The sequence below is a fragment of the Eptesicus fuscus genome, chromosome 14 (assembly GCF_027574615.1).
Source record: "Eptesicus fuscus isolate TK198812 chromosome 14, DD_ASM_mEF_20220401, whole genome shotgun sequence".
In the NCBI taxonomy this organism is placed as follows: Eukaryota; Metazoa; Chordata; class Mammalia; order Chiroptera; family Vespertilionidae; genus Eptesicus; species Eptesicus fuscus.
In genome coordinates this window covers 52,400,321-52,425,846 of record NC_072486.1, presented here as the reverse complement: position 1 = coordinate 52,425,846, position 25,526 = coordinate 52,400,321, and the positions used below count along the sequence as shown (strand labels likewise).

General features: G+C 40.9%; 1 protein-coding gene across 1 annotated transcript in view; it reads left to right on the top strand.

The window, feature by feature from the left end:
• LOC103294144 (maltase-glucoamylase) overlaps positions 1-25,526 on the top strand; it is a 68,062-nt gene that overhangs the window by 8,020 nt on the left and 34,516 nt on the right. Inside the window, exons 3-20 of the mRNA XM_028158971.2 lie at positions 2,023-2,143; positions 3,043-3,152; positions 3,688-3,839; positions 4,365-4,536; positions 7,141-7,240; positions 9,424-9,536; positions 10,063-10,188; positions 11,473-11,604; positions 11,752-11,868; positions 12,735-12,848; positions 14,530-14,614; positions 15,973-16,090; positions 18,291-18,462; positions 19,699-19,815; positions 20,366-20,520; positions 22,216-22,300; positions 23,394-23,450; positions 23,932-24,056. Coding sequence (XP_028014772.2) covers positions 2,023-2,143; positions 3,043-3,152; positions 3,688-3,839; positions 4,365-4,536; positions 7,141-7,240; positions 9,424-9,536; positions 10,063-10,188; positions 11,473-11,604; positions 11,752-11,868; positions 12,735-12,848; positions 14,530-14,614; positions 15,973-16,090; positions 18,291-18,462; positions 19,699-19,815; positions 20,366-20,520; positions 22,216-22,300; positions 23,394-23,450; positions 23,932-24,056 — 2,171 coding nt within the window. The remainder of the gene's footprint in view (positions 1-2,022; positions 2,144-3,042; positions 3,153-3,687; positions 3,840-4,364; positions 4,537-7,140; positions 7,241-9,423; positions 9,537-10,062; positions 10,189-11,472; positions 11,605-11,751; positions 11,869-12,734; positions 12,849-14,529; positions 14,615-15,972; positions 16,091-18,290; positions 18,463-19,698; positions 19,816-20,365; positions 20,521-22,215; positions 22,301-23,393; positions 23,451-23,931; positions 24,057-25,526) is intronic.

The window sequence follows — 25,526 nt, the reverse complement described above, 5'->3', positions numbered from 1 at the left end:
CTTTGTTTAGCATTCTTCTCACATATCTGTTTAATCAAACACTTTTAGTGCTTTGGTGAGCTTAAATTTTGAGTGTGCCTCCTTACAGCAATTTAGCTGAATTTAAATGCAATCAGACATTTTTATCTTTAAAGTATTTATCTTTTAAATTAAGTATTTAAGACATGATAATTGAAATACATTTTTTTTCCAACTTAAAGGGGCATATTTGTGGCTTTGGTCTCCTTCTTCTTGTGTGCTTTCTGTCCAATTCAGGTTGTCATGTTTTAGAGCTTCTCTCTACAAGTACTTTCCTGGGTTTCACATACTGATTACTCTTGTGTTTATATGAGATAGGCTCTGCTTCTCTTCCCACTTCTCCTCGTAGCTGCTCAGCTCCACTACGGGAACTGTGTATTCAATTTGGCCACTCTATGGTCTTTGCCCTTTCCACTTTAATGAAGAAATCGTTGAGCTCTGGGGAGCATACAGGAACCATTGTGCTCAACACCCCTTTCAACACCTTCTCTTTTCCTGTTATACTGAAGTTTCATCTGAGTGGGGTTTTAAAGAAAAAAGCAAAAACTGCTAGTTGAAGTTGAGTTCACAGTGACACCTGACCCCACAGCAATATAAACCACAGATGGGCATAGTTTTTCTATCCTTAATATTGGCTATTGGCATAAATATTAACATTTGATTATATTAAGTGTTTATATAGCTAAGGCATATCCTCCTTAAAATATGTTCAGCAGATACTCACCCCAGACCATAGAAAAAAGGAAATGGACAGAAGAGAATGAAAGTTTGGTCCTAGCCTTCTCAATAGCTAACTGAGTCTCCTCTGGCAGGTCCCGTCACCTCTGTGAACCTTTCCCTCGGGGGCCTCAGGTTCTTCATCTGTAAAATAATGTAGCAGGATGTATTTGTATTAATCATCTATTGCTGTGAGACAAATGGTCCCAAAACTTAATGGCCTAACACAACAAACATTATTTTCTCACAGTTTCTGTGGTCAGAAATCTGGCCTTTGTCCAGCTGGGTGCTTTTGGCTCAGAGTCTTTCAGAAGACTGCCGTTATGGTGTTGGCTGTGATTGGTGTTGGGGTGATCCTTCTCAAGCTCATTTATGCGACTGTTGGCGGGATTCAATGTGTCACAGATTGTTGGAGTGGAGACCTCAGTTTCTTGCTTGCTATTGGCCCGAGATCTCCCCCAGCTCCTTGCCATGTGGCCCTGTCCACAATACATCTCACCTTTCCCAGAGTAAGGCTCCGACAGAGCAAGGGAAAGAGAGGGAACACCACTCTTCTGTGCTCTAATCTACTCCGTTGTTTTTGCCGCATTCTATATACAAGTCACTCAGTCTAGCCACATTCAAGACGAGAGGTTTCTTTGTACTTTTTCCTATGTAACCTCGTTGCTTCTCCAAAATTAGTTGAGGTGAGAAAGGGATTGTGTTCATTTTAGTCTCCACTTGATTCAGTCATTAACTGTGGTATGAAACAGGAAACTTGCTTAGATAAGAATTGGAATCTATTTGGGTTTCAAGGAACAATTATTCTCTGCCTTGGGATGAGTGGAGAGATGAAATAAATAAATAAATGTCATATATATAATCTCACACATTTAAAAGTCAAAGCAAAATTGATCTTAAAGCTTTTGAATAAAGTTGATTGCCAAGGCTTTGTTTTTTAAAGACCAAACCTATGTATATGAAACTCCACTTGAAAGTTTGGGTTATTGTGATGTACCAATATTGTAGCTTAGAATATTTAAATTTATCAGTTTTATTGTGATGGCAGATGTGGACTGCATTGTGGTCCCTATATTGTTATATAATAACAGTAACTAGGAAGAACATTTGAAGGAAAGATTGCTTTTGAGTACAAGTTCTGTATGGACTGGGATATAGCACAGTTTCTCCAAATATCAGTTCCCTTATTTGTAAAACAAAGTAAATGGTATCACAAGTGCAAATTATGTTTGTAAATGACTGTTCTAGTAACAAATGGAGTTATTGTGACTAAATCTCTTATTACAGGCCACCTGTGAACAGCGTGGCTGCTGCTGGAAACCGCAGGGACCCATCAGTGTGCCCTGGTGCTACTATTCTAAGAGTCATGGCTACCAGGTGGAGGGTGACCCTGTGAAGACAAATGCAGGTAAGCCAGACCAGGAGGCAGGAGCTCCAGACTCTGGGAATTGGCTCTGTTGGCTCCAGAGGAGAGCCTCGGCGAGATGCAGTTTGCTTTGCAGGGCCACACTCATGCATGTGACTGAAGGTGGGCGTTGCTCTTAAACAAGGACTAGAATTTATTTTGGCATCAAGGAAAAATCACTCTGTCTTGGGACTTCAGAGACATACTCTGTTTCTGACTCTCCCTTCATGTAACCGCTTCGTAAACATCATCACTTCCTTGGTCCCTATTTCTAACATTTAAAGAGAGGGATTTGAACTCAGTAATCTGAGGCTACTTACTGTGATTTTAAACCATCCCTCCAATTTTTTCAACATATTCGGAAAGTTAGCCAATGTCAGTGTGCATGGACTAAACATCCCCTCTTTTCCCTCCCACCCTAAAATATAGAGCATACTAATGACCATCCAGGGGAGACTACTTTGGGGAGGCTCTTAGCATATAGGAAGAAGCATGTTTCGTAGCCACTCTTGGTTTGTCAGGCTTTTCTAAGGTCTCCACTCTCATCTGGCTTATGTAATTAGGGAGATGGCATCGATGTATATGATCACCTGTAATGTAACACGAGACTAACCAAGGAATATTATATATATACAGATTGTGGGCCGAGAGTATAAAGGATATGCGATTAACACAGAATGACTGATGGGCTGATAAAATGAGAGTTAGGCCTTTTGGGGGAGGTTTCCAATCAAATTTTGTAAAAGAGAGGCATGGTTTTTGGATAAGGTAATGACGGTACCTAGCATCAGATTGTGTGAGTGCATAAAGGCTTTTCACCAGCCTTTTTGACATAAACGTTAATTTTTATGTATTTTTGTTAATGTACACAGCTTTGTAAACCCTTTTCTTCTCTATATTAGGATTCACAGCCCAGTTGAAAAGGATGCCTTCTCCATCCCTCTTTGGAAATGATGTCAACAATGTCCTTCTCACAGCAGAATATCAGACATCCAATCGGTTCCACTTTAAGGTTGCAGTTTGTTTATTTTTTAAAAATATCTGTTTCGAGAGGTTCTTATTTCCCACCCAATGACTGCACTTACTACAAAATAGAAAATTTTGCTAATGGAGGTATTTTTCCTCTACTTTCATTATTCATACTTAGCACCTGTATGTCAAAGGCATCCATAGCCTTCCTTCAGTGTGATAACTTCATACTAGTGTATACATTACAGTTTACTGGTGAACTTTGTTTTTCATTTGTTTGCCCTTAATACCATATGAAATGTAGTAGGGAGGGAAAAACCTTATCACTTCTTTGAAAATTCTAGAGATACTCCATCTCTTCAGAGGTGGAGTGTATATTTCTACCTAAGGACTAGCTTAGGCCCAAGTATTCAACATCAGAATTTGATAATGTAATGTATACACGCACCTTAGACATAATGCCATTTGGATCAGTGCCCGAGCTTCAGTACCATGAGCACAGATATTGGGATGCTTCTGTTTTGAGAATACAGACAAGTTTTCATTTTGGCGTTCTTTTCCTTCATCTCTCCGGATAGTTAACTGACCAAAAGGGTGGCAGGTACGAAGTGCCGCATGAACATGTCCAAGCCTTCAAAGGAAATGCTGCTTCTTCCCAGACCTATGACGTTAAGGTCTCCAAACAGCCATTTAGTATCAAAGTGATCAGAAAAAGCAACAATTCAACCCTGTAAGTTTGGAAAACCTATCTGGGGAACAGAGTAGGAAGGGGGAGGGAGCTTTGCAAGCCTGAGGAAGGATTCATCTCAATATGTTGGAGGCCAGACTCTCCACCTTCAAATGAATATACTTTTTCTTTGCCTACCTTCCTCTTTCCCCCATCCCTCCTTTTTTTGTCATTACTAAGCATTTATTGTAGACCAGTCACTAGGCTGTGTCCTTTTTCTCCCACCCTCTCTTTTTCCCTTCCATTTATCTAGTCACGTTCACCCACTAGTAACTGTTTATGGAACATCTACTATAATTCAGGTCATGTGGTAGAGTGTCTATGGGACAAACCTAAGAAATGTACCACATGGTACCTGCTCCCAGGAAGTCCTGATCTCTAAGTGTCCAAGGAAAAATGTCATAGGAGGACAAATGGGGCTCGTTAAGTAGGGGGTATTGAGTCATTGACATGGACCACTTTTCTAATCAGTTGTGTTCTCTCCACCCCCCTTGCCCACCTGTCCCTGTGTTTTCTGTCTGTGTCTAGATTTGATTCAAGCATTGGGCCCCTCCTGTTTGCTGATCAGTTCCTGCAGCTCTCCATCCGACTGCCCAGTGCCAATGTGTACGGTCTGGGAGAACAAGTGCACAGGCAGTACCGCCATGATATGAATTGGAAGACCTGGCCCATATTCGCTAGAGATACAACCCCTAATGGGGTAAGGTTACAGGATGGACCCTTTTCATTAACTATTATAGTCTCATTCTTGAAGGTCACCCCCCAGTGTGCAGTGTAATGGCTAAGAATAAGATGCTAGGATGAGGCTGTCTGGGTCTGAATTCTGGCACTGCCAGTTACCAGTTACGTGGTTCTGGGCAAGTTACCTCTTTGTGTCTTCAGTTTTTCACCTATAAAATGGGGGCAATATATTTACCATAAGGTTGTGATGGAAATTAAATTAATTGCTATATATAGAGTCTCTAGAAGAGTGTCTGCTACATAGAAAGTTAATATGAACTACTTTTCTTTTTAAAAAAAATATTTTATTGATTTTTTACAGAGAGGAAGGGAGAGGGATAGAGAGTTAGAAACATGGATGAGAGAAAAGCATAGATCAGTTGCCTCCTGCACACCCCCTACTGGTTGGGGATGTGCCTGCAACCAAGGTACATGCCCTTGACCAGAATTGAACCTGGGACCCTTCAGTCCCCAGGCCAATGCTCTATCCAGTGAGCCAAACTGGCTAGGGCTGAACTACTTTTCTTTAGATCTTCCTTTTAGTTCTAGAGAAAACATTACTAATATTGACTATGCACAATATTATGATCTCTATATTTTAGGTTGACCTGTATAAATCACCAACTTACCATGTTTGTCAGCAAAAACAGGATAAAATATCAACTAAAATATTATATTAATCATTCTTTGTGTGAAGAATGTTTGGAGCAGTGAAAGAGTAGAATTTTATTGTTATTGTTATTTTATTGTTATTGTTGCTGATTTCTTTTATTATTTCTTTTGCTTTTTTGTTTTGACAAAACAGAGGTATTTTCTAGGCTCAGCAATCCAGGTCTTGTTCAGCTACTTTCCTGACTAAGTGGAACTAGTGGCTGGATGAAAAGAGATCATAGAATAATTTATTGATTATTTGTATACATTACTAAAGGCCCAGTGCACAAAATTAGTGCACAGGGGTGGGGGGTTATCCCTCAGCCCAGCCTGCACCCTCTCTAATCTGGGACCCCTTGAGGGATGTCCAACCCACCAGGATCGGGCCTAAATGGAAGGTCGGATATCCCTCTCACAATCCAGGACTGCTGGTTCCCAACTGCTCGCCTGCCTCTGCCTGATTGCCCTTAACTGCTTCTACCTGCCAGTCTGATAACCCCCTAACTACTCCACTGCCAGCCTGATCAACACTAACTGCTCCCCAGATGGCCTGATTGCCCCTAACTGCCCTCCCCTGCAGGCCTGGTCACCCCTAACTGCCCTCCCCTGCCAGTCTGGTCACCCTTAACTGTCCTCCCCTGCAGGCCTGGTCACCCTCAACTGCCCTCCCCTGCTGTCCTGGTCTCCTTCAACTACCCTCCCCTGCAGGCCTGGTTCCCCTCAATTGCCCTCCCCTGTAGGCCTGTCCCCCCCAACTGCCCCCCCTGCAGGCCTGGGTCCCCCCCAATTGCCCTCCCCTGCTGGCCTGGTCACCCCCAAGTGCCCTCCCCTGCAGGCCTGGGTCCCCCACAACTGCCCTCTCTTGCTGGCCTGGTCTCCTCCAACTTCCCTCTTCTGCCAGCCATCTTGTGGCAGCCATCTTTGGCCACATGGGGGCGGCCATCTTGTGTCTTGGTGTGATGGTCAATTTGCATATTACTCTTTTATTAGTTAGGATTACTATTACCAAAAGAACTTGGAAAAAATAAGTATAATTTACTCCACTTAACAGATGAGGAAATGGGGGCTCAGAAAAGCCAAATAAACCCCAATGTAAAAAAAAGTTTGTAAGTAACAGCGATAAAATTTAGTCACTGGGAATGGCTGATGATTCTTTAATAAGGAGCCCTGGATCCTTGCTACTTGAAGTGTCCAGCATGGGCACCACTTTGTGAGAAATGTGGGCTCTCAGCTTCCTCTTCCATCTACTGACTTAGAACCAACATTTAACTAAGATTCTTATATGATTTGTATGCACACCAAATTTTGAAAAATGCTGTTTTAGAGCAGTGATTCTCAAACATGACTACACGTTGGAATCACCTGGGGAAATTTAACAGACCATCAATGCTTGCTTCCATCCTCAGGGATTCTGTTTTAATTGGGCGGGGATAGAGTTCAGGTTGAGAACTACTGTACTATTTGGATGTATGGAAGACCAGTTCAATTTCTAAACTCTACTGTTGTAAAGACTAGAAGACCACGTATCTCAAGAAGAGCTCCATCTAGTTGCACATTAGAAAGGTGCCCGATTCTTATTAAGGCTTAATGGAGCTTTTTCAGGTGGGATTAGGTCAGGTAAGGCAAACCTCTTTGAGAGGAGAGCTCTTCAGAACTTCAGATATCACACGCTATCACATTCCTTTTAGATAAATGGTCATAGGTGGCTTATTCAATAAGGGAACACTTTTTTTTACTTGGTTAGCATCAACTAAATATCAACCTTATATTTTCAAAGTTTAGTTATGTCTTCTTTAATTATGAGTTCCCTGTCAATTACTCACATGATTAACACTGAATTCCTAAGTCATTTCTGGCCAAGTGGTTTAGACTACTAGATTGTAAATTTGTTTTTAATTATTTTGTAAATTTGTATTTAATTATCTTTCTGCAGGATGGAAATAACTTGTATGGCGCACAGACATTCTTCCTATGCCTTGAAGATGCTAGTGGATTATCCTTTGGAGTGTTTCTGATGAACAGCAATGCCATGGGTAAAGGACTAAAGGAATAGTCATGAAAAAAAGAAAGCATCAGAGCAATCTTCAGTCCCTTTTTTATAGCACGATGATAAAAGGAATGGAACCCTTTAGGAATAGCTGAGCCATAGCTTAAGGCCTTGTGTGTTGACATGTGGCAGCGATGAGTAGGGGTTTCTCTCCTAGCTTATGACTTTCCTGAATGTGTTTGCCTCTGTTGGAATATTTTCTATTATAGAGTTAAGACAGCAAACTATAACCTACTCAGAGACAGTTTCTACCAATTTGTTGTTCTCCTTCTTTAGACTTCCATCCAGAAGAGGGGTTGATATAAGCTCAGGTGGGAAATAGCCAGTTGTTCTTGGCCTGATGATGAAGTAATTGGGTCTAACCAGGGAGCTACAACTGAGCAGTGAATGTCACATTCAGACATTCCAAGGGTAGCAAGGTAAAGAAGTGGCAAGGGTTATACGGAATAAGATCAAATTGTTTAATACCAAAGAGTGTAACATTATAGGATTCTAGAAAGTAGTTTGAAGATTTTAGACTAGATCGATGATTTTCAACTCTTTTTCTGCTTGCAAAAGTAACAATGGATTCTAGTGGCAATGAATCAGTCAGCACAGGAGTAGAGAAGTATCAGACTCTTCCAGTGTTGATGGTGGGAATAGGATATCGATCCCCACCCTCTTTTCAACTGAGGATCAATGGACTAGACCCATGATACTCAGAGTGTGGCCCACAGATGGTTCACAAATTGTGTCAGTTCTACAGTAAGATGAGTATAAAAATCAAGAGTAAACATTGTTGTAGCATCCAAGTGCATGCACAAACCATTTCCTAGTAATTCATTTTCATGTTATTTTATAAAAGTATCAGTTTAAAAATAATTGGAAATTTGAAAACCAAGATCTGATCCTTCAAAACAGATCATTTGAGAATCTCTCCTGGTGATCTAAGATTGTTATAAGATACCTAATAGAATTTCAGATGATTCTAAGATACCTAGTATTCTAAGAACAGATTGAAATAGTACAAGGATTATATAGTGTCAGATAGTTGAAAGGAATTAGATAATAAGGGAAGGACCACAGGATCCTAGATACTCTGTGCGAGTTGCTCCCATGGCTGCAGAATACATTTCAGTAGATTTTGAGGTCTTTTATCTCTAAATGCAAAACAAGGGTATGGGGAGACTCACTTCTGGGATTTGTGATTGATGCTTAAAGGGACTGTGAATTTACAGTATCATATCTGACTTTTTCTAGATTGGCTCTTGCTTGGTGTGAGATTCATTGAGGCTACTGCTTCAGTGTCTAGTTGGGTTATATTCCTGCAATAATGGTGGGTGCAGGGTAGGAACAGCATGTTATATAGTTGTGAATGTCAAAGAAAAAAAGTTTCTCTATCCCCTTAAGTTTAGTATTTGGGGGCCTGTGAATGAAACTGACAAAGGACAGGTTAACAAGAGAAAGGACGGAGTTTATTTATACACATGCAACATGCCTATGCATAAGCATGCTCAGTGGAGAGCAGCTCAAGGAAGTGTTATAATCTGGAGCTGACATATCATCCTAATAGGTAAATGTGAGGGGAGAAAGGCACTTATGATAAAAAAAAAAAAATGACTCCTTAGAGGAGGTGGGAGGGATGAAAAGCACCTATGGGAAAGCAAATGACTTTTCAGGAAGATAAATGAGCCCTTAGGAGAACAATCGGGAGGTATTACATTCTTGTGACAATATCCACTTGGATGTGGTGTTAATTTATTGTCTCAGAGAAGATTAGGGTTGCTGCAGGGGAAGGCATTTATGACAACTGAGTACCTTTAGGAGGCTCTGCTTTTAAGTTGATAAGAAATTTCAGAAACTTGAATGTCTTCAGCCTAAAATAATTTTTATGCTACAGTGGCTTATTCTGGACCCCTTCATGAAACTGGTTGTTTTTTCACGAGAGCCTGCATCCTGACACAGGAGTTAAGACACTCCAGTCACCAATTATCCAAATCTGTCACAGAACCAGTGCTTAGACTCCCATGTGCTGCCAGGATGGACTTTGATTGTCAGTTTGTCCCTTTGTACACAAAATCTTAGGATCACTTTATTAATATTCAGATGGCTGCGATCATCTGATATAAAGCTTTGTAATTATCAAGAATAAATTCTAATTTTTATTTTCTTCATTTTTAATCTATTAAGAGGTTGCCCTCCAGCCCACACCAGCCATCACTTACCGCACCATTGGGGGCATTCTGGACTTCTATGTGTTCTTGGGAAATACTCCAGAACAAGTGGTCCAGGAGTATCTAGAGGTAAAATTATATCATATGATGACTGAGAAAGTCCTAAAGAGCACAAAGAAAATCAAGTTTACTATGCAAGTGTGATTCATGAAAATCTGCTATTATAAGTAGCTATTGTAAATCTCCTATTACTAATTGACCCTACCTTTGATGATTTATAAAGGGACTGGAAAAATAGACTAACATTAATGAAAACGTGTGTTGGAAAATGGAGTATGTTTTGTGCCCCTAAACCAACGCTTAGAAAAGGCTTTTATTAAAAATCAGAGGCCCAGCACATGATTAAATTGTGCGCGTGTAGGGTCCCCTAGGCCTAGCCTGCCATCAGGGCCATGTCTGCCACCCTGCGATGCCTTGCATGCTCCACAGACGCTGCTGGCACCCCAGGGTTGGGGATGGGGGTGGGAGTAGGGCCTGAGAGGTGCTCCATGCACCTCCTGGTGAACAGTCATTTGGTTGTTACGGTATTTACAGCCACAGGCCTTTTATAATATAAATAGAACATTTGCTAATTTTTATTTCAAATATCTTTCAGCTCATTGGTCGGCCAGTCCTACCTGCATACTGGGCACTTGGATTTCAACTCAGTCGTTATGACTATGGAACCCTAGCTAACATGAAAGAAGTTGTGGAGAGAAACCGGGCAGCACAGCTCCCTTACGTAAGTAAGGTTTTAAAAATTCCTCCAAAAATAAAAGAGTTCCCTTGGAAAATAAGAATAATTGTTTATAATTTCTCCACCTGAATTTTAAAAAAATATATAATGTAAAGATTTGTATATATTTAGAGTGGTAGACTTTTAAAAATATATATGTTTTTATTGATTTCAAAGAAGAAGGGAGAGGGAGAGAGAGATAGAAACATCAATGATGAGAGAGAATTGTTGATTGGCTGCCGCCTGCACACTCCCTACTGGGGATCAAACCCAAAACCCACCCATGTGTCCCTGGCCAACGCTCTAGTCACTGAACCAAACCAGTTAGGGCTAGAGTGGTTGACTTTTTGTTGTTGTTGTTGGGCCAGACATTCCTTCAAGGACTGGTTCTTTATAGCACGAAATATTACTTAGAGGCCACAATTATGGGGTTAGGAGGCAACCTGTTTGTGTCTCTATTTTTTTCTTATCACATTTTTTATTTACTTACATATTTTATTTACTTATACTTACTATATTAACTACATTTCATATAATGCATTTTATTTACATAATGCATTTAATTCTCAAGGCTTTTCTTTTCCTAGTTTAAGTGAGCAAAAAGAGACAGTATATACATGTAACCAAATATTTTTATGTTATGAATAGATAAATTTGAATGTGTCTGTTGTATAATTCGAAGTGAGATTTTACAAGCGAAACAAAGGGAAAAGCCCAATAGTCTCTGGAATAATCCTCTTCTCTCCCTTCCCCAACCCCTTAGAGGGCAACACCTAGATCCTAGAACAAGAGTCAATTTCTTTCTGGGTCCCACTATTTTCATACAGGTTCAATTGGGGAAGGATAATCACCAAAAAAGACTTGAAGTAGAGCAGCACACAACAAAATGCGGGGTGGTAAAACGAGGGAGAAGACAACCCCTCCCCCCATTATCTTGTGAATGGGGTAGAATTTAGGGCCTGGCTATATTTTCGATAGCCTTAGTGATTTGTTGTCATGGTTGTGATTTGTTTCTTAGATTGTTTTTGAATCCCAATGGCCAAGCAACAAGGTAGGATGATGTGGTTAACCTGATTCCAGGCCTTAGGGAAACGATGTGCCATTTGTTTTGAAATTACCATTGGAAAAAGGAACATTTAGACACCAGGGACTGATTATGGACTCTGTTTAGAGCCCAGCACAGAGTCAGTGTGGATCCTGAATAATAACAATGATAATTGAACTGACTAATTTAACAGGGAAATTCCCAGGAACTAAATGGAGGAGTACTTTGTATGTGTGTTCTTTCAGGATGTTCAGCATGCTGATATTGATTATATGGATGCAAGGAAAGACTTCACTTATAATCCAGTAGATTTTAAAGGCTTTCCTGATTTTGCTAAGGATTTGCACAATAACGGACAAAAACTGGTCATCATTGTGGTATGTGCCATCCTCATTTACTACCAAACTTGGCACTTGCTCTTTCTTGTCATTACACCAAGCTCCCCTTCCTTTGTCCCCAATTCCCAAACCCCTTTAAGTGCCTCTAGTTTAAAGCTTGATCCTTCATTGTATTTTTCCCCTTAGGATCCAGCTATCTCCATCAACTCTTCCTCAAGTAATCCCTATGGCCCATATGACAGGGGTTTAGATATGAAGATATGGATCAATGCTTCAGATGAAGTGACTCCACTCATTGGGGAGGTAACTTAGTGGGGAAGCTGGGGGCTGGCAGAGGGGCTATTTGTGTATAATTGTTTTGGTTCTTGTTTTCAGATGCCTTATATATGTTAGTACTCAACTTTTCCTATTCCTTCATCCCCAAATACTTACCAGCCATCCTAGCTCTTATATTCCCTTCACAGTCAAGTCCCTTTAAACAATAGCCCCCATACTGAATATGCACTTCCTCACCCCCATTCACTCATCAGCTGACTGTAGTCTTCCTTCCCCCATCACTTTACTGCTACTGCTCTGTCAAATGGCACCAGTTATCCCAATAATTGGCAAATACAATGGAATTGTTTCATCCCTTTTCTTACTTAATTTCTCTGTAGTATTTGACAAGTATGACTACTTTGTTTTATTGTTATTGTTTTCTATGAAGGTGTTACCTACTGGTTCATTTCTAATACCTTCGAAGACCTGTGTACATAGCGTCTGAGGGAAAGTGGATAGGAAAGGAATAGAGAAAAGTAATTGATGGTTAGAACCCACAATTTGTAATGGACCAGTTGAAATATATATAGTCCTACCCCTCATTTGTCATTCCTAGAAGTGGGATAGAGAAAGTGAGAAGGAAGGGTGAACCAGAACTGAAGATTAGCAAGGACTTAACAAATTAAAAAAAAAAAGAGTTTTCATCACATGAGTTTTCATCCTCCTGACACTTATTCTAGGTATTTGGAGTGCTTCACATTCCTGAGAAGAACCTGTGCCCAAGCCCCTCTGTTGCCTTGATCATATTAGGAATTTATTTTTCAAAGTACTCTCTTTTACTCTATATTCACTTCATTTACTCCGATCAATGTTTTCTTCTTTGTTCCTTTGCTTATTTTTTTCTTCTGCAGGTCTGGCCTGGAAAAACTGTGTTTCCTGATTACACCAACCCCAAGTGTGCTGTTTGGTGGGCAAATGAATTTAAGCTTTTCCACAATCAAGTGGAGTTTGATGGAATCTGGATTGTGAGTTCTTAATGTTTTGATTATTCGGTGGCTAGTATTCAGACTGTGTATATCTGTATAATTGAATCATGGACCATAGATGGGAGAGAAGGAGAGGATAGCAAGTATGGCAATAAATTCTAAGCATTCCCTATTTTGTGTGTGTTTCACACTATTGAGTTGGCTCTGACTTTTAGAGGCCCTATGAATGACTGAAGTCCACAGTGTCCTGTCCTCAAGAGCTCTGCTCAGCTCTTGCAGACTCATGCCAAAGGCTTCTTTTATGAGGCAGTCCGTCTCATACTTGGTCTTCCTCTTTTCCTTTGCCTTCTATTTTCCCCCAGAATTAATATGTTTAGCAAAGAATCCTGCCTTCTCATGCTGTGTTAGAAACAGGACAGCTTCTGTTTTGACATTTTTGCCTCCAGTGATGTTTCAGGCTTAATTTGCTCTAGGAGCCCCTCGTTCATCTTTCTGATGGTCTACAGTATCCATAGAGCTCTCCTTCATCACCATATTTCAATTGAATCAATTCTTTTCTTATCAGCCTTCTCCACTGTCCAACTTTCTCATCTATTCATAGTAACAGGGAATACAAAGGTGTCGATAATTTTACCTTTGGTCTTTAATGTCACATCCTTGCTCATGATGAACTTTCCTAATTCTTCCATTGCTGTCCTTTTGAGTCTCAGCTTTCTCTTGATTTCTTGGATGCAGTCTCCATTTGAATTGGTGACTGAACCAAGGCAAGCACAATATTTAATAATGTCAGTGTCTTCATTGTCTGTGTTAAAGTTGTGTATTTCTTTTGTGGTCATACTTTTTAACTTCTTGATGTTCAAACTCCCTATTTTTCTATTCCAATAATCTTATCAAAACGTGTAGCTTAGAATCAAAATCAAATCATTAGGATTAGAAGTAATCTGTTTTTTCCCCAATCCAGTACTTCTTTTACAAATAAATGAAGTAGAAATAGATCATACTCTTTGTATTGTCACAAGTACATAAATTGTTCAATTATCAGTTCAGGACCTTTTCATTTGGAGATATTGGATAAATTTATCAGAGCCAGAGTACCCAGGTGTATGACAAAACTGTGGCTGCAGTAAGGACAGATGTCTTATATATTGTCAAATAAAACAAATGTAAAACTACAGATGTTCAGCAAAATTTGGAGAGCTCTAGAGTTGAAGATTTTTTTCTGTTTATAAGAGAAATGTAGGAAATTCAAACAATATAGAGAGCTACAAAGATGAAAACAAAACCCTCTAAAATGATATTGACCAAAGGCATATTTTGGTATCGATCTTTCGGACCCCTCACTTGCATATCCATCGGCACATGTTTGCTCTCTCACTCTCTTTGCTTATGTATGTTTTTTTATATATGTATATTTGTGTGTGTGTATATTCATAGCTATTTTTGGATATACATAGAATATATAAGTTTATATATGGTACTGTATAAATTAAAATATTTTTTCACCTAATGTGTTTGGAAATTTTTTATTTTCTGTGATTATAGACAGCTATAATTTTAAAGGGATTTATAAGAACCATCTCCATGAAACCTTCAATGTATAGAGAAGATAGGAATATCTATTTCTCTCCATGTATATAAGAACCTCTTTTAAAAAGAAATATCTGGGATCATTTTTCTGATTCCTCAAAAAAAGACATAACTTTTAACCTCTGTCTTGTAGGATATGAATGAGCTCTCCAACTTTGTTGATGGTTCACTTTCAGGATGTTCCACAAGTAATCTAAATTATCCTCCATTCATTCCCAGTAAGTCTTAGTAGTTTGTCTAATTAAAGTGGCAATGCATATTTGGTATTTTAATTTCATAAGGATATATATGGACAACTTGGCAAGAGAGTTTGTACATAAGAGTGCATTAGAAAGGAGAATGTGGGTAATATATAAGAAAAACGAAGAAAGAAAATAAAAACACTCCATGCTTTCTTAAAGGATGCATTAATTCAAAAAGGGGCAAACTATTCATTCTACCTATAGTCTGACCTGTTTCTAGGGGAAGGTCTAGAGAAGTTGGGGTTCAGAAGCTAGAGGCTAGTGGTTAGTCTGTGTTGCTCTAGAGTCTACTTCCAAAGGTTAGGACTTACCACAGGGAAACCAGATAATCAGGCTTGATCTTCAGATAAGGCTCAAGTGTAGTGATATTAAGAGTGTGAAGAACACACCTGAACCATAGGAGAAAAGTAAGTCAGAATGAATTGCTTGGGAGGTCAAAGTCCAAGTCAGTGAATATGATGCAAATGAGCTCTGATTGAACTTTGAACACCACTAACTTTGAACAGGGGGTGACCTTGAAATCACAGCATTTATTGAAGAGGCTCCCAGACAAACAGTGTCTTGATTAAGAAAGGAATGAGTTGCTAGAATTATAGCATCTTATGAAGACTTCCAGTCTGGTGGGAAAATAGGAAATTGGAGCAGATGGGTCAGAATCAAATGTTGAAGGACTTGGATAGGAGGCTAAACAGTTCACACTTTATTCTTTTTGTGAGGGAATCTGCTTATGTTTTAATAAAAGGAAGTATGTAATAGTCAAGTGGTTTTAGAAGTATTAACCTGGCATTAATATATAATATGGATTAGAAAATCAATAGGTCAGAAGTCAATAAGCCATTAAGAAGCTTTTGCAATAGTTAAAATTCAAAGGTCATTTGGATCTGAACCAGAGTGGCCCAATCAGAGAAGAAAGGAATAGATGAACGAAAGAGAGATTGGGCAATCATTCTTTATAATATCTGGTCAATGGAGAGAATTGATAAATTAATTTATACTTTCATCCAGTATTTATATTTTTGAACCATTTAACTTAGCTGAGTTTGAAGAATTCAGATTGAATCTCAAGTCTAACTGGATCATATTGTTCCAAATGCCTGCCTCTAGTCACATGAGCACCCAGGTGGGAGCATGTGTATCAGCCAACACAATTTCTTTATACCTCAGAGTAACTACCCCAAATGTGTAGTCCTTTGAGAGTGAGGAATCTGTGTGATCGTTTGCAGGATGGCACAGTAAATGCTTGCCCAGTGAGAACCGTGTCAGCTTCTATGACAGTCAAAGAATAGGGAATGTGCAGTGTAGGTGCTCACTCTCTGACCCTATTTTTCTCCCAGGAGTCCTGGATGGGTACCTGTTCTGCAAGACTCTCTGCATGGATGCAGTGCAGCACTGGGGCAAGCAGTATGATGTCCACAATCTGTATGGCTACTCTATGGCGATTGCCACAGCAGAGTAAGGATACTGTTTCTATGGACATCAAACAGGGCACATTCTTGATCTTGCTAGATACCAGGTGCCAGTGGTTTACTTTTAAGAACTTTGCAAGATAAGTATGGTTATTATTACTGAATGAATGAAGAAACTACCTAGCACATAGGGAAGAAGGAATCCCATAAATATTCATGGAAAGTATGAAATAGAAGAATGCATGAATAAATGAAAAGTTGGAAGGAAGAAAGAGAAGTAACTTGACTAAGTTCAAACAGCTAATAAATTGTAAAAGCAAAATTTAAGCACATTTATGCATGGATCCTAGGCCCACATATTTTCCTCTCTGCCACACTGTCTTGACTGGAGGATGGAGGGTTAGGTAATTCAGACTCCATGTGCTTTGGGGTTTTAGATTCTGGCTCAGCATCTTTCTGTGCTGTGTCTGCCTTTGTGTGTAGATTCAAATACTATAGTGAGGAAAAGGTATTGAGAATTTACTCTATTTACTGCCAGACCAAAACCACATTCATTCATTAGCAAAGTCATGGTATGATTTTAGCCTTCTTGAAAGTTGTTAAAAACATTGTAAAGCAAATGTTTTAAAGAATATAACAGATTTCTTATTTTAAAAATATACTAGTAGATGATATATCTATGTAATAAAAACCTAAGCAACTGTTATGGCGGAACGACCAGTACGACTGGGTGCTATGATGCACACTGACCACCAGGGGGAAGACGCTCAATGCAGGAGCTGCCCTTGGTGGTCAGTGCACTCCCACAGGGGGAGCGCCGCTCAGTCAGAAGCCGGGCTTATGGCTGGTGAGTGCAGCAGCGGTGGGGGGAGCCTCTCCCGCCTCTGCGGCAGCGCTAAGGAGCAGCAAGCCAAGCGGTAAGGAGCAGTGAGCAGGCAGGAGGTAAGGAGCGAGGGGTCCCGGACTGGCGCAGGCCCGACTGAGAGATACACACACACACACACACACACACACACACACACACACACGCCCCAGTGCACGAATTTCATGCACTAGGCCTCTAGTATAATAATAAAAGTGTAATATGCTAATTAGACCAAACAGCTGAATGACATTCCTGATGACCTTCCAGACAAAGCCAGGGCTGCAAGGGCTGAGGCAAGCTGCTGCAGCTGTAAAGGCTGAGCCCCTTGCACGAATTTTGTGCAGCGGGCCTCTAGTATCTTTATATTTACTTATAAAAATATTCACATAGATACATAATTTTAAAATGTCTTTTCTTATTACAAAACTAGAGGCCTGGTGCACAAAATTCATGCACTGGGGCTGTGTGTCCCTCAGCCTGGCCTGAGCCCTTTCGAAGTCCGGGACCCTTTGGGGGATGTCTGCCTGCTGGATATCCCTCTCGCAGCCTGGGACCCCTTGCTCCTTACCACCTGCCTGCTCTCTGCTCCTTACTGCTCGGCTTGCTGCTCCTTAGCACTGCTGTGGAGGCGGGAGAGGCTACCGCCACTGCCGCTGCACCTGCCAGCTATGAGCCTGGCTTCTGGCTGAGCAGTGCTCCCCTTGTGGGAGCTCACTGACCACCAGGGGGCAGCTCCTGCATTGAGCGTCTTCCCCCTAGTGGTCAGTGTGCATCATAGTGACCAGTCGTTTTGGTCATTCCGCTGTAAAGGTCACTTAGGCTTTTATTATATAGATTATGACCAAAGTGTTTCTACTTAAAAACAATTTAAGTTCCAAGAGGGGGTTCCTATGTTCATTTTTGTGTATGTCTAAAATCACACCCTGTGAAAGACCTATGTACAGGATGGAGTAAAAGTACGTCTACAGTTGTTCGTTTGGATAATAATACAATAAATAAATAGTAATACAAGAATAAATCTGTGTTTTGTATGCTCACAACTGTAAGCCTACTTTTTCCCCACCCTGTTTATACACAGCTATGTAAAGTTAAATTTTGCCTTTGTTCCATAAAACTTGTATGCTCTAGTTACTAGCCTTTTCAAGACTTCTTTGGAAAGTCTTGAAAATTACGGAGTTATTGATGTACATAAGAAAACACCTTAAAATAAAACAAAACATAAATATCCTTAATAATTCAGTCTGCCCCATCAGTAACTCTAACTCCACTGGCAGAGAACTAAAGAGGTGGATGGGGTATTGACTTCTGAGGCCTTTGGTATATGTTGCTGGGCTGAGACACACTAAGGTTGCACATTGACTCCTACTCTATCCCTTTCTAGGGCTGTCAAGACTGTGTTCCCTAATAAGAGAAGCTTCATTATAACCCGTTCCACCTTTGCGGGATCTGGCAAGTTTGCAGCTCATTGGTTAGGAGACAATGCAGCCACCTGGGATGACCTTCGATGGTCCATTCCTGGCATGCTCGAGTTCAATCTTTTTGGTATCCCAATGGTAAGTCCACATCCCAAGTTCTCTTATGAACCTCAATTTCCAGAAAGCCTCATTTTAGAAAGTTTTCAAATCGTAAGACTCCCCTCCCTACCCTCCATGGCCCAGGGATTTCATATCTTGAGAGTATGTGTTTCATCTACACAGTATGACTCTGATCCTACCACATTCTTCCTTGCATTGTCTTATAAAGATAGAAAGTTCAACCTTGAAGTTATACCATTGGAAAATTTCTTTCTATTAGAGTATAATATACACACACAAAAGTGCACATATCCTTAAGTATACAGTTGATGAATTTCACAAACTGATACACACATTCATGTATCCAGCACCCAGGTGAGGAAACATAACATTACCAGCACTTTGGCATATTTTAGTTAAATTCAACATATATATTTATTGAGCTCCTACTATATGCAAGGTACTGAGTTAGGTATGCATGGTGAGGGCAGAGAAAAACATAAATATAATAACAGAAATGCCTTCTCTTTCCCCAAAGAGTTTATAATTTAGTAAGAGGAGACATATATAAACAAACAATTATGACAAGCTGGGGTAAACGTACCAACAGGGACATATACATCAACTGTTAAGGGAAATCCTGAGAAAGGACTTACCAAGATTACAAGGAACAAAGGGAGTCAAGAGAAACTTCATGGAAAAGATAGCGCTTGAGTTTAAATTTGAAAAGTGGATATATTTTTTCTGACTCATGGGGGGAGGTCATTTTGATGAGTCTGTGAGGGTTGGTGTGTAGGACTAGAATGGTAAGTGATGCTGGAAAGGTGGGTTGGAGCCAGGTTTTGTGGAGCTAATAGGATAAGCTGCAAGGAGACTCTGGGAATTTTTGAATTGGTGAGTAACAATATCAGGTTTAGGTGTTGGAAAATTAATTTCAATAGCAGTTTGGTCAAAATAATAATATAAATAACATTTCTAGTAACTATTCATCAAAAAGCTATTGTGTGTCAAGTGTTTGACTTATTTCACTTAGAACAACCCTCTGTAGCTAATTAATGCCTACTTTACTGGTAACAAAGTGAGGAAACTGGGGCACAAGAGGGTTAAGTACGTTACTCAAAGACACTTGGCAGTAGAGTGGACACTGGATATAAACCAATTCAATCACACCATATTAGTCTTCTCAGTAAGAGGTTAGCAAAGTTTAGTTGGGAGGTCCCTGGTAGAAAGCAAAGGGGGATGTACTCCCTTTGAGCTGTCTGTGTGTCCTTCCAGGTGGGTGCTGACATATGTGGCTTTGCACTGGATGCCCCTGAGGAGCTCTGCAGGCGGTGGATGCAGCTGGGAGCTTTCTACCCATTTGCCAGGAATCACAATGGCCAAGGCTACAAGGTAAGTCTCCCAGGAGATAGGATCTAAATAAACTTGGCATCCCTTATGACTGCATCTATGGGCATCTAAGGAATGTGTTGAGTCATCCTCCTACCTGGTGCTCGATCAGGCTAATTTGCACCACTGTTTGCAATCAACCAGGACCTATGATGCACCATTAAAATGCCCTGTGCCACAGCCTCTGCTATTTCTATGCTTCAGTCAAGAAAACGGCGAGTCTGTGAAGGTTTTTATCAAACCTCTGTATACTTTATCGACATTGCTCATATTGTTATGAGAATCAAATGAGGAAATGCTTCAAAATTATTGAACTGGCAGTCTCTCTAGAGAGCACCCCTAAAAGAGTGAGTGAAGGGAGCTGAGTTTCAAGGTGAAGAATGGCCACTTACTTGGTGAAATGATCTCTTTGCCCAACTGTACTGATCTGGGGCCAAGCTTCCAGGTCTTTCAGGAAGTAAACTCTCGGTTGTGATGAATGGGGTCTGGAATTCTCCAGATACTTCTGTTGTGCGTGGCAAGCTGACAACTGCAACATCTTCCTTCCTTCCAGGCCCAGGATCCTGCCTCCTTTGGAGCCAACTCTCTGCTGTTGAATTCCTCCAGGCACTACCTTACCATCCGCTACACTCTACTGCCCTATCTCTACACTCTCCTTTATCGTGCTCATAGGTGGGGGGATACCGTGGCCAGGCCCCTTCTGCATGAGTAAGTCCACTTAACCCAAAGGCCTTTTGTTAATGCAACTGATGACATTGACTATATCATCATATACAAGAGTGACAATTGAAGCAATTCAAACCCAGTTGGTATTTGCAAGGCTATTGTTGCCTAAGATCAGTGATGGCGAACCTATGACACGCGTGTCAGCACTGACACGCGTAGCCATTTCTAATGACACGTGGCCGCATGCCGAGGATGAAACATTTGCTGCTCCTGAGGATGAAACATTTGCGACTAGAGTCTTGGAGTTAGTTTTTTTCCTCAAAGTGACACACTACCTGAGTTATGCTCAGTTTTTTTGGTGAAGTTTGACACACCAAGCTCAAAAGGTTGCCCATGACTGGCCTAGATACTATTTAAGTATTACAGCCTGTTCTCTTTTGGGAAGGAAGCTAGACTAAATGTCATGGGACTGGGATCTTTGTTCTGTCACCAACTAACTCTTTATCTTAGACAAAGCATTGTAGTTCTTTTATCTTTATTTTCTTTAATCTTAATTTAAAGGATTTGGTAGCTTGAACTTGATGATCTCTGTTGTAGCACACTACGTTCAGGCTCTAGGACTTAAGAGGCTTTCCTTATCAAAATACAGTTAATGTCCTTATGTGTCTGACATTTTAGGCCCTCAGGCGCATATCTGCTCTATTATTTATTCACTAGAGGCCCGATGCACGAAATTTGTGCAAGAGTAGGCCTTCCTTCCCCCAGCTGCTGGCACTGGCTTCCCTCTGGCACCCGGGACCTGGGCTTCCCTTGCAGCCCTGGCTTCATCTGGAAGGTCATCTGGTCTAATTAGTACATTACACTTATCTTACCTTATAATAGAAAAATATGCAAATTGACCGCACCTTCGCTACGCCCAAGCCACGCCCACCAACCACGCCCACCAGGAAACCGTTGCAGGGACATTGGGGTGTGGCGGAGCCCAAGGCCGGGAAAGCCGCCTGAGGCTTTCCCGGCCTTGGGCACCAGTGGGGAGCCTGCACAGATTGCAGGAAACCACTGGGGGTCGGCTCCTGCGATCCTTAGCAGGGATGTTGGGTGCGGCCGAGCCCAAGGCCACCGCCTGGGGCCAAGCCCCGACCCTGAAAGAAGGCAGAAGGCGGTGGCCACAGCCAAGGCCTGGGTCCCCGGTGCTGGCAGAAAACTGGTGCAGGCAGCCAGGTGAATGAAGGTCTATTGCACGAATCTTCGTGCAAATGGGCTACTAGTATTATTATAGATTATTTGGGGTAAGTTTTTGCCATCTCCTGGAATTCTCTGTTAAAAGGCAGCTAACATAAGAGAGAAAAGGAGTAAAATTGTAAATTATCTTCTATTTTTTGTGATCAGATCCAGTTTCTTCTTGATGGTCAGCTGAACTTTTAAAATGTACAACTTACTTTACTTATTTCTTCATAAGGGAGATATGGCAATTAGAATTCGGCCTTGAACCTGCCTATGCCTAGCATAGATACTGGAACAGTTACTTCTGTCTAACCAGGGAAGAGATTAGGAGGGTACATGGGCTAGAGGAAGCAGATCTCTCTGCAGGATTGGGGAGGTGCGAGTTGAATAGGCATCATAGAAAAATTTGGGGAGTTTCTCCCGGGAGAGAACCTGTGTGTTTTGGACAGGCTGAGGGGAGAGCTTCCAGGAAGCATAGGCCCACATCTCAGCAAATGTCTCTCCAATCTCCAGGTTCTATGGGGACAGCAACACTTGGGATGTGCACAAACAGTTTCTATGGGGGCCTGGCCTCCTCATCACTCCAGTCCTGGATGAGGTATGTGTTCCCATAGAGAGACACTGGTGGTGTCTGCTTCTGTTCCTATAGCCCTCTCCTTGGAACCATTTCTCTAATCTTTATTCCAAACCCATTTCCAACATGTGTGGCTGAACCAGGCTTGACGACAATGTGCTGGGGGTTGGGGATGTTGGATATCTGATACTTTCACATTTTCTTTCTTCTAGAAGTCTTTTTTTCTGACCAAGTTCTCAACCAGTGTAGAAGCATCTGCTGGCAACTCTGAGTTTAAGACTAATCCTATTTGTTGTCAGATCCTCAGAGCAGATCAGTACTTGTTCTGTGAAATAGAGGCAGAAGGGAGTAATGACCCAGGATCACTCTAAAGTCAGTCTTGGGGGGGAGGGGGAGGGTGCACACAGGGTATAGGAGGTCAATGGGGAAGGGGTGTACATCTGTAATAATTCTAACAATAAAGATAAATTTAAAAAATAAAGTTAGGCCGATCAAGGTGAGATTGTTGCCTGTGCCACTTAGTACCAATGTGATCTAGGTATAAGTCATCATGCTAGTTCCTTAGCTGTAAAGGTGAGATAATAATAATCCCCATCACTGGGGACTATTGTGAAGTGTGAATGAGATAACCAATGTAAAGCTGGAATTTTCACCACATGTTTCAATATTGTCATTATTCTTAATGTGGTTCCACTTAGGATTTTTCGTTGTTGTTGCTAAGTTATTACCTTTATTATTTCCATTAGAAGAAAGGCATGATTCAATAACAAGGCCAAGAAATGTCATTTATGCACTCTCAATATATGGTAAAGAAGTTCCCTAGGGCAGTGGTCGGCAAACTCTTTAGTCAACAGAGCCAAATATCAACAGTACAACGATTGAAATCTCTTTTGAGAGTCAAATTTTTTAAACTTAAACTTCTTCTAACGCCAATTCTTCAAAATAGACTCGCCCAGGCCGTGGTATTTTGTGGAAGAGCCACACTCAAGGGGCCAAAGAGCCGCATGTGGCTCGCGAGCCGCAATTTGCCGACCATGGCCCTAGGGAATGCTAGGATATGTATTTGATCCCTTTCAGAGGCTGGGCCATGAAGAAGTATATTTTGTTTTCATTTCAGGGTGCAGAAAAAGTGATGGCCTATGTGCCTGATGCTGTCTGGTATGATTATGAGACTGTAAGTAGCACTGACTTTTCTTAAACTCTTCAAGACCACAGCTGTAGCTGTGTAGACAAGAGAGGGGTGTTTCTGTAGGGTCTTCCGTAATTTCAGCCGAGTCAATGAAATGAGCCTAAGTCACTTAATGTTAGTCATGATGAAATTCGATAAAGACTCAAGTAGAATGTCTCATGGACAAATGCTGGAGGGACCAATGGACAATTTGAGCTTGGTCATGAGTTAGAACTATTTGTTCATATAATATATATCAAGTAGCCTCAGCATGTAGATGCCTCAACCAGTGTAGAAGCCCCCAAAACCCAATTGATGACAAAACCTGTTGTTCTTGACTTTTCCCCTTCTCTTGTTTGATTGTCCAACTAGACAGTAATTCAACTAGGTGGTAAAGGGGAGAGCCACAGATAATTCAGCACAGGGATGAAAGCTGGAGGTGAATGTCCCATCATGTCAATGTGATTGGTTTGTCTTCATGCTTCAGGGGAGCCAAATAAGATGGAGGAAGCAGAAAGTGGAAATGCAACTTCCTGGAGACAAAATAGGACTTCACCTTCGAGGAGGCTACATTTTCCCCATCCAACAGCCAGCCACAACCACTGTTGCCAGGTACAGCATGGCTGAGTTTCCTTTAAGGGGCAGGTTGACAAAACTGGTCATTTCTTTGCCCATCTGTTCCCATGCAGAAGATGCTGACACATCATGTTGAGGATGAGAAGTGGGGAGGAAGACGCTCTAGTGTGTGTGGTATATGTATGTGTGATTGGTCATTAAACTCTGCCCCTAGGCCTCTTCTTAGGAAGCTGTGATTTAGAACTGTATCCAGATAGATTTTGAAAGACCTTAAACCCTGATCTTCCTGAACCCCTTTGAGAGGGAATACTTTTTTAAAAATCATCTAGCCAGTCATTCTGTAGGTTTTAATTGATATTTCCAAAGTGAATATCTCAACCAGTTGCTCCCCTGCTTAGAGCAAATTCTTTCATTAGTAGGGCATTCAAGGCTAGTCACAATCTGGTTTCAAGTTACTTAATAAATGTGCCTCCGGGTGCACATTAGCACATACCTGTAGACCACCATCCTGAAAATCTTGCTATTCTCCAAACATACCCTTCTATTTTCCTGAATTTGGGCTTAAGCACTTATTATCTTTTCCAACATTCTTTGCCTGGTATGTTCTTCTTCTTCTTTTTTTTTCCAAATTAAATGTATTGGGTGACATTGGTTAATAAAATTATATAGGTTTTAAATGTACCACTCTTTGATACATCATCTGTATATTGTATTGTGTGTTCACGACCCCAAGTCAAATTTTATTTTTTATTTTTTATTTTTTAATGAATCTTTATTGTTCAGATTACAATTGTTTCTCCTTTTTCCCCACATATCTCCCCACCACCCAGTTCCTACCCCCCTCTTCCCTTACCTCCCTCCCCCCCCCCCCGCTGTCCTTATCCATAGGTGTATGATTTTTGTCCAGTCTCTTCCCATACTCCCCACACAGACACCCCTTTCCCCCTGAGAATTATCAATCCATTCCGATTCTATGCCTGATTCTATTAAGTTCACCAGTTTATTCTGTTCCTCAGATTTTTAATTCACTTGACTTTTAGATTCACTTGTTGATAGATATGTATTTGTTGTTCATAATTTTTATCTTTCTTCTTCTTTTTCCTCTTTTTAAAGAATACCTTTCAGCATTTCATATAATGCTGGTTTGGTGGTGATGAACTCCTTTAGCTTTTTCTTATCTGTGAAGCTCTTTATCTGCCCTTCAATTCTGAATGATAACTTTGCTGGGTAGAGTAGTCTTGGTTGTAGGTTCCTGCTATTCATCACTTTGAATATTTCTTGCCACTCCCGTCTGGCCTGCATGGTTTCTGTTGAGAAATTAGCTGATAATCGTATGGGAGCTCCCTTGTAGGTAACTAACTGTTTTTCTCTTGCTGCTTGTAAGATTCTCTCTTTGTCTTTTGCTCTTGGCATTTTAATTATGATGTGTCTTGGTGTGGTCCTCTTTGGATTCCTTTTGTTTGGGGTTCTGTGCGCTTCCTGGACTTGTAAGTCTATTTCTTTCAT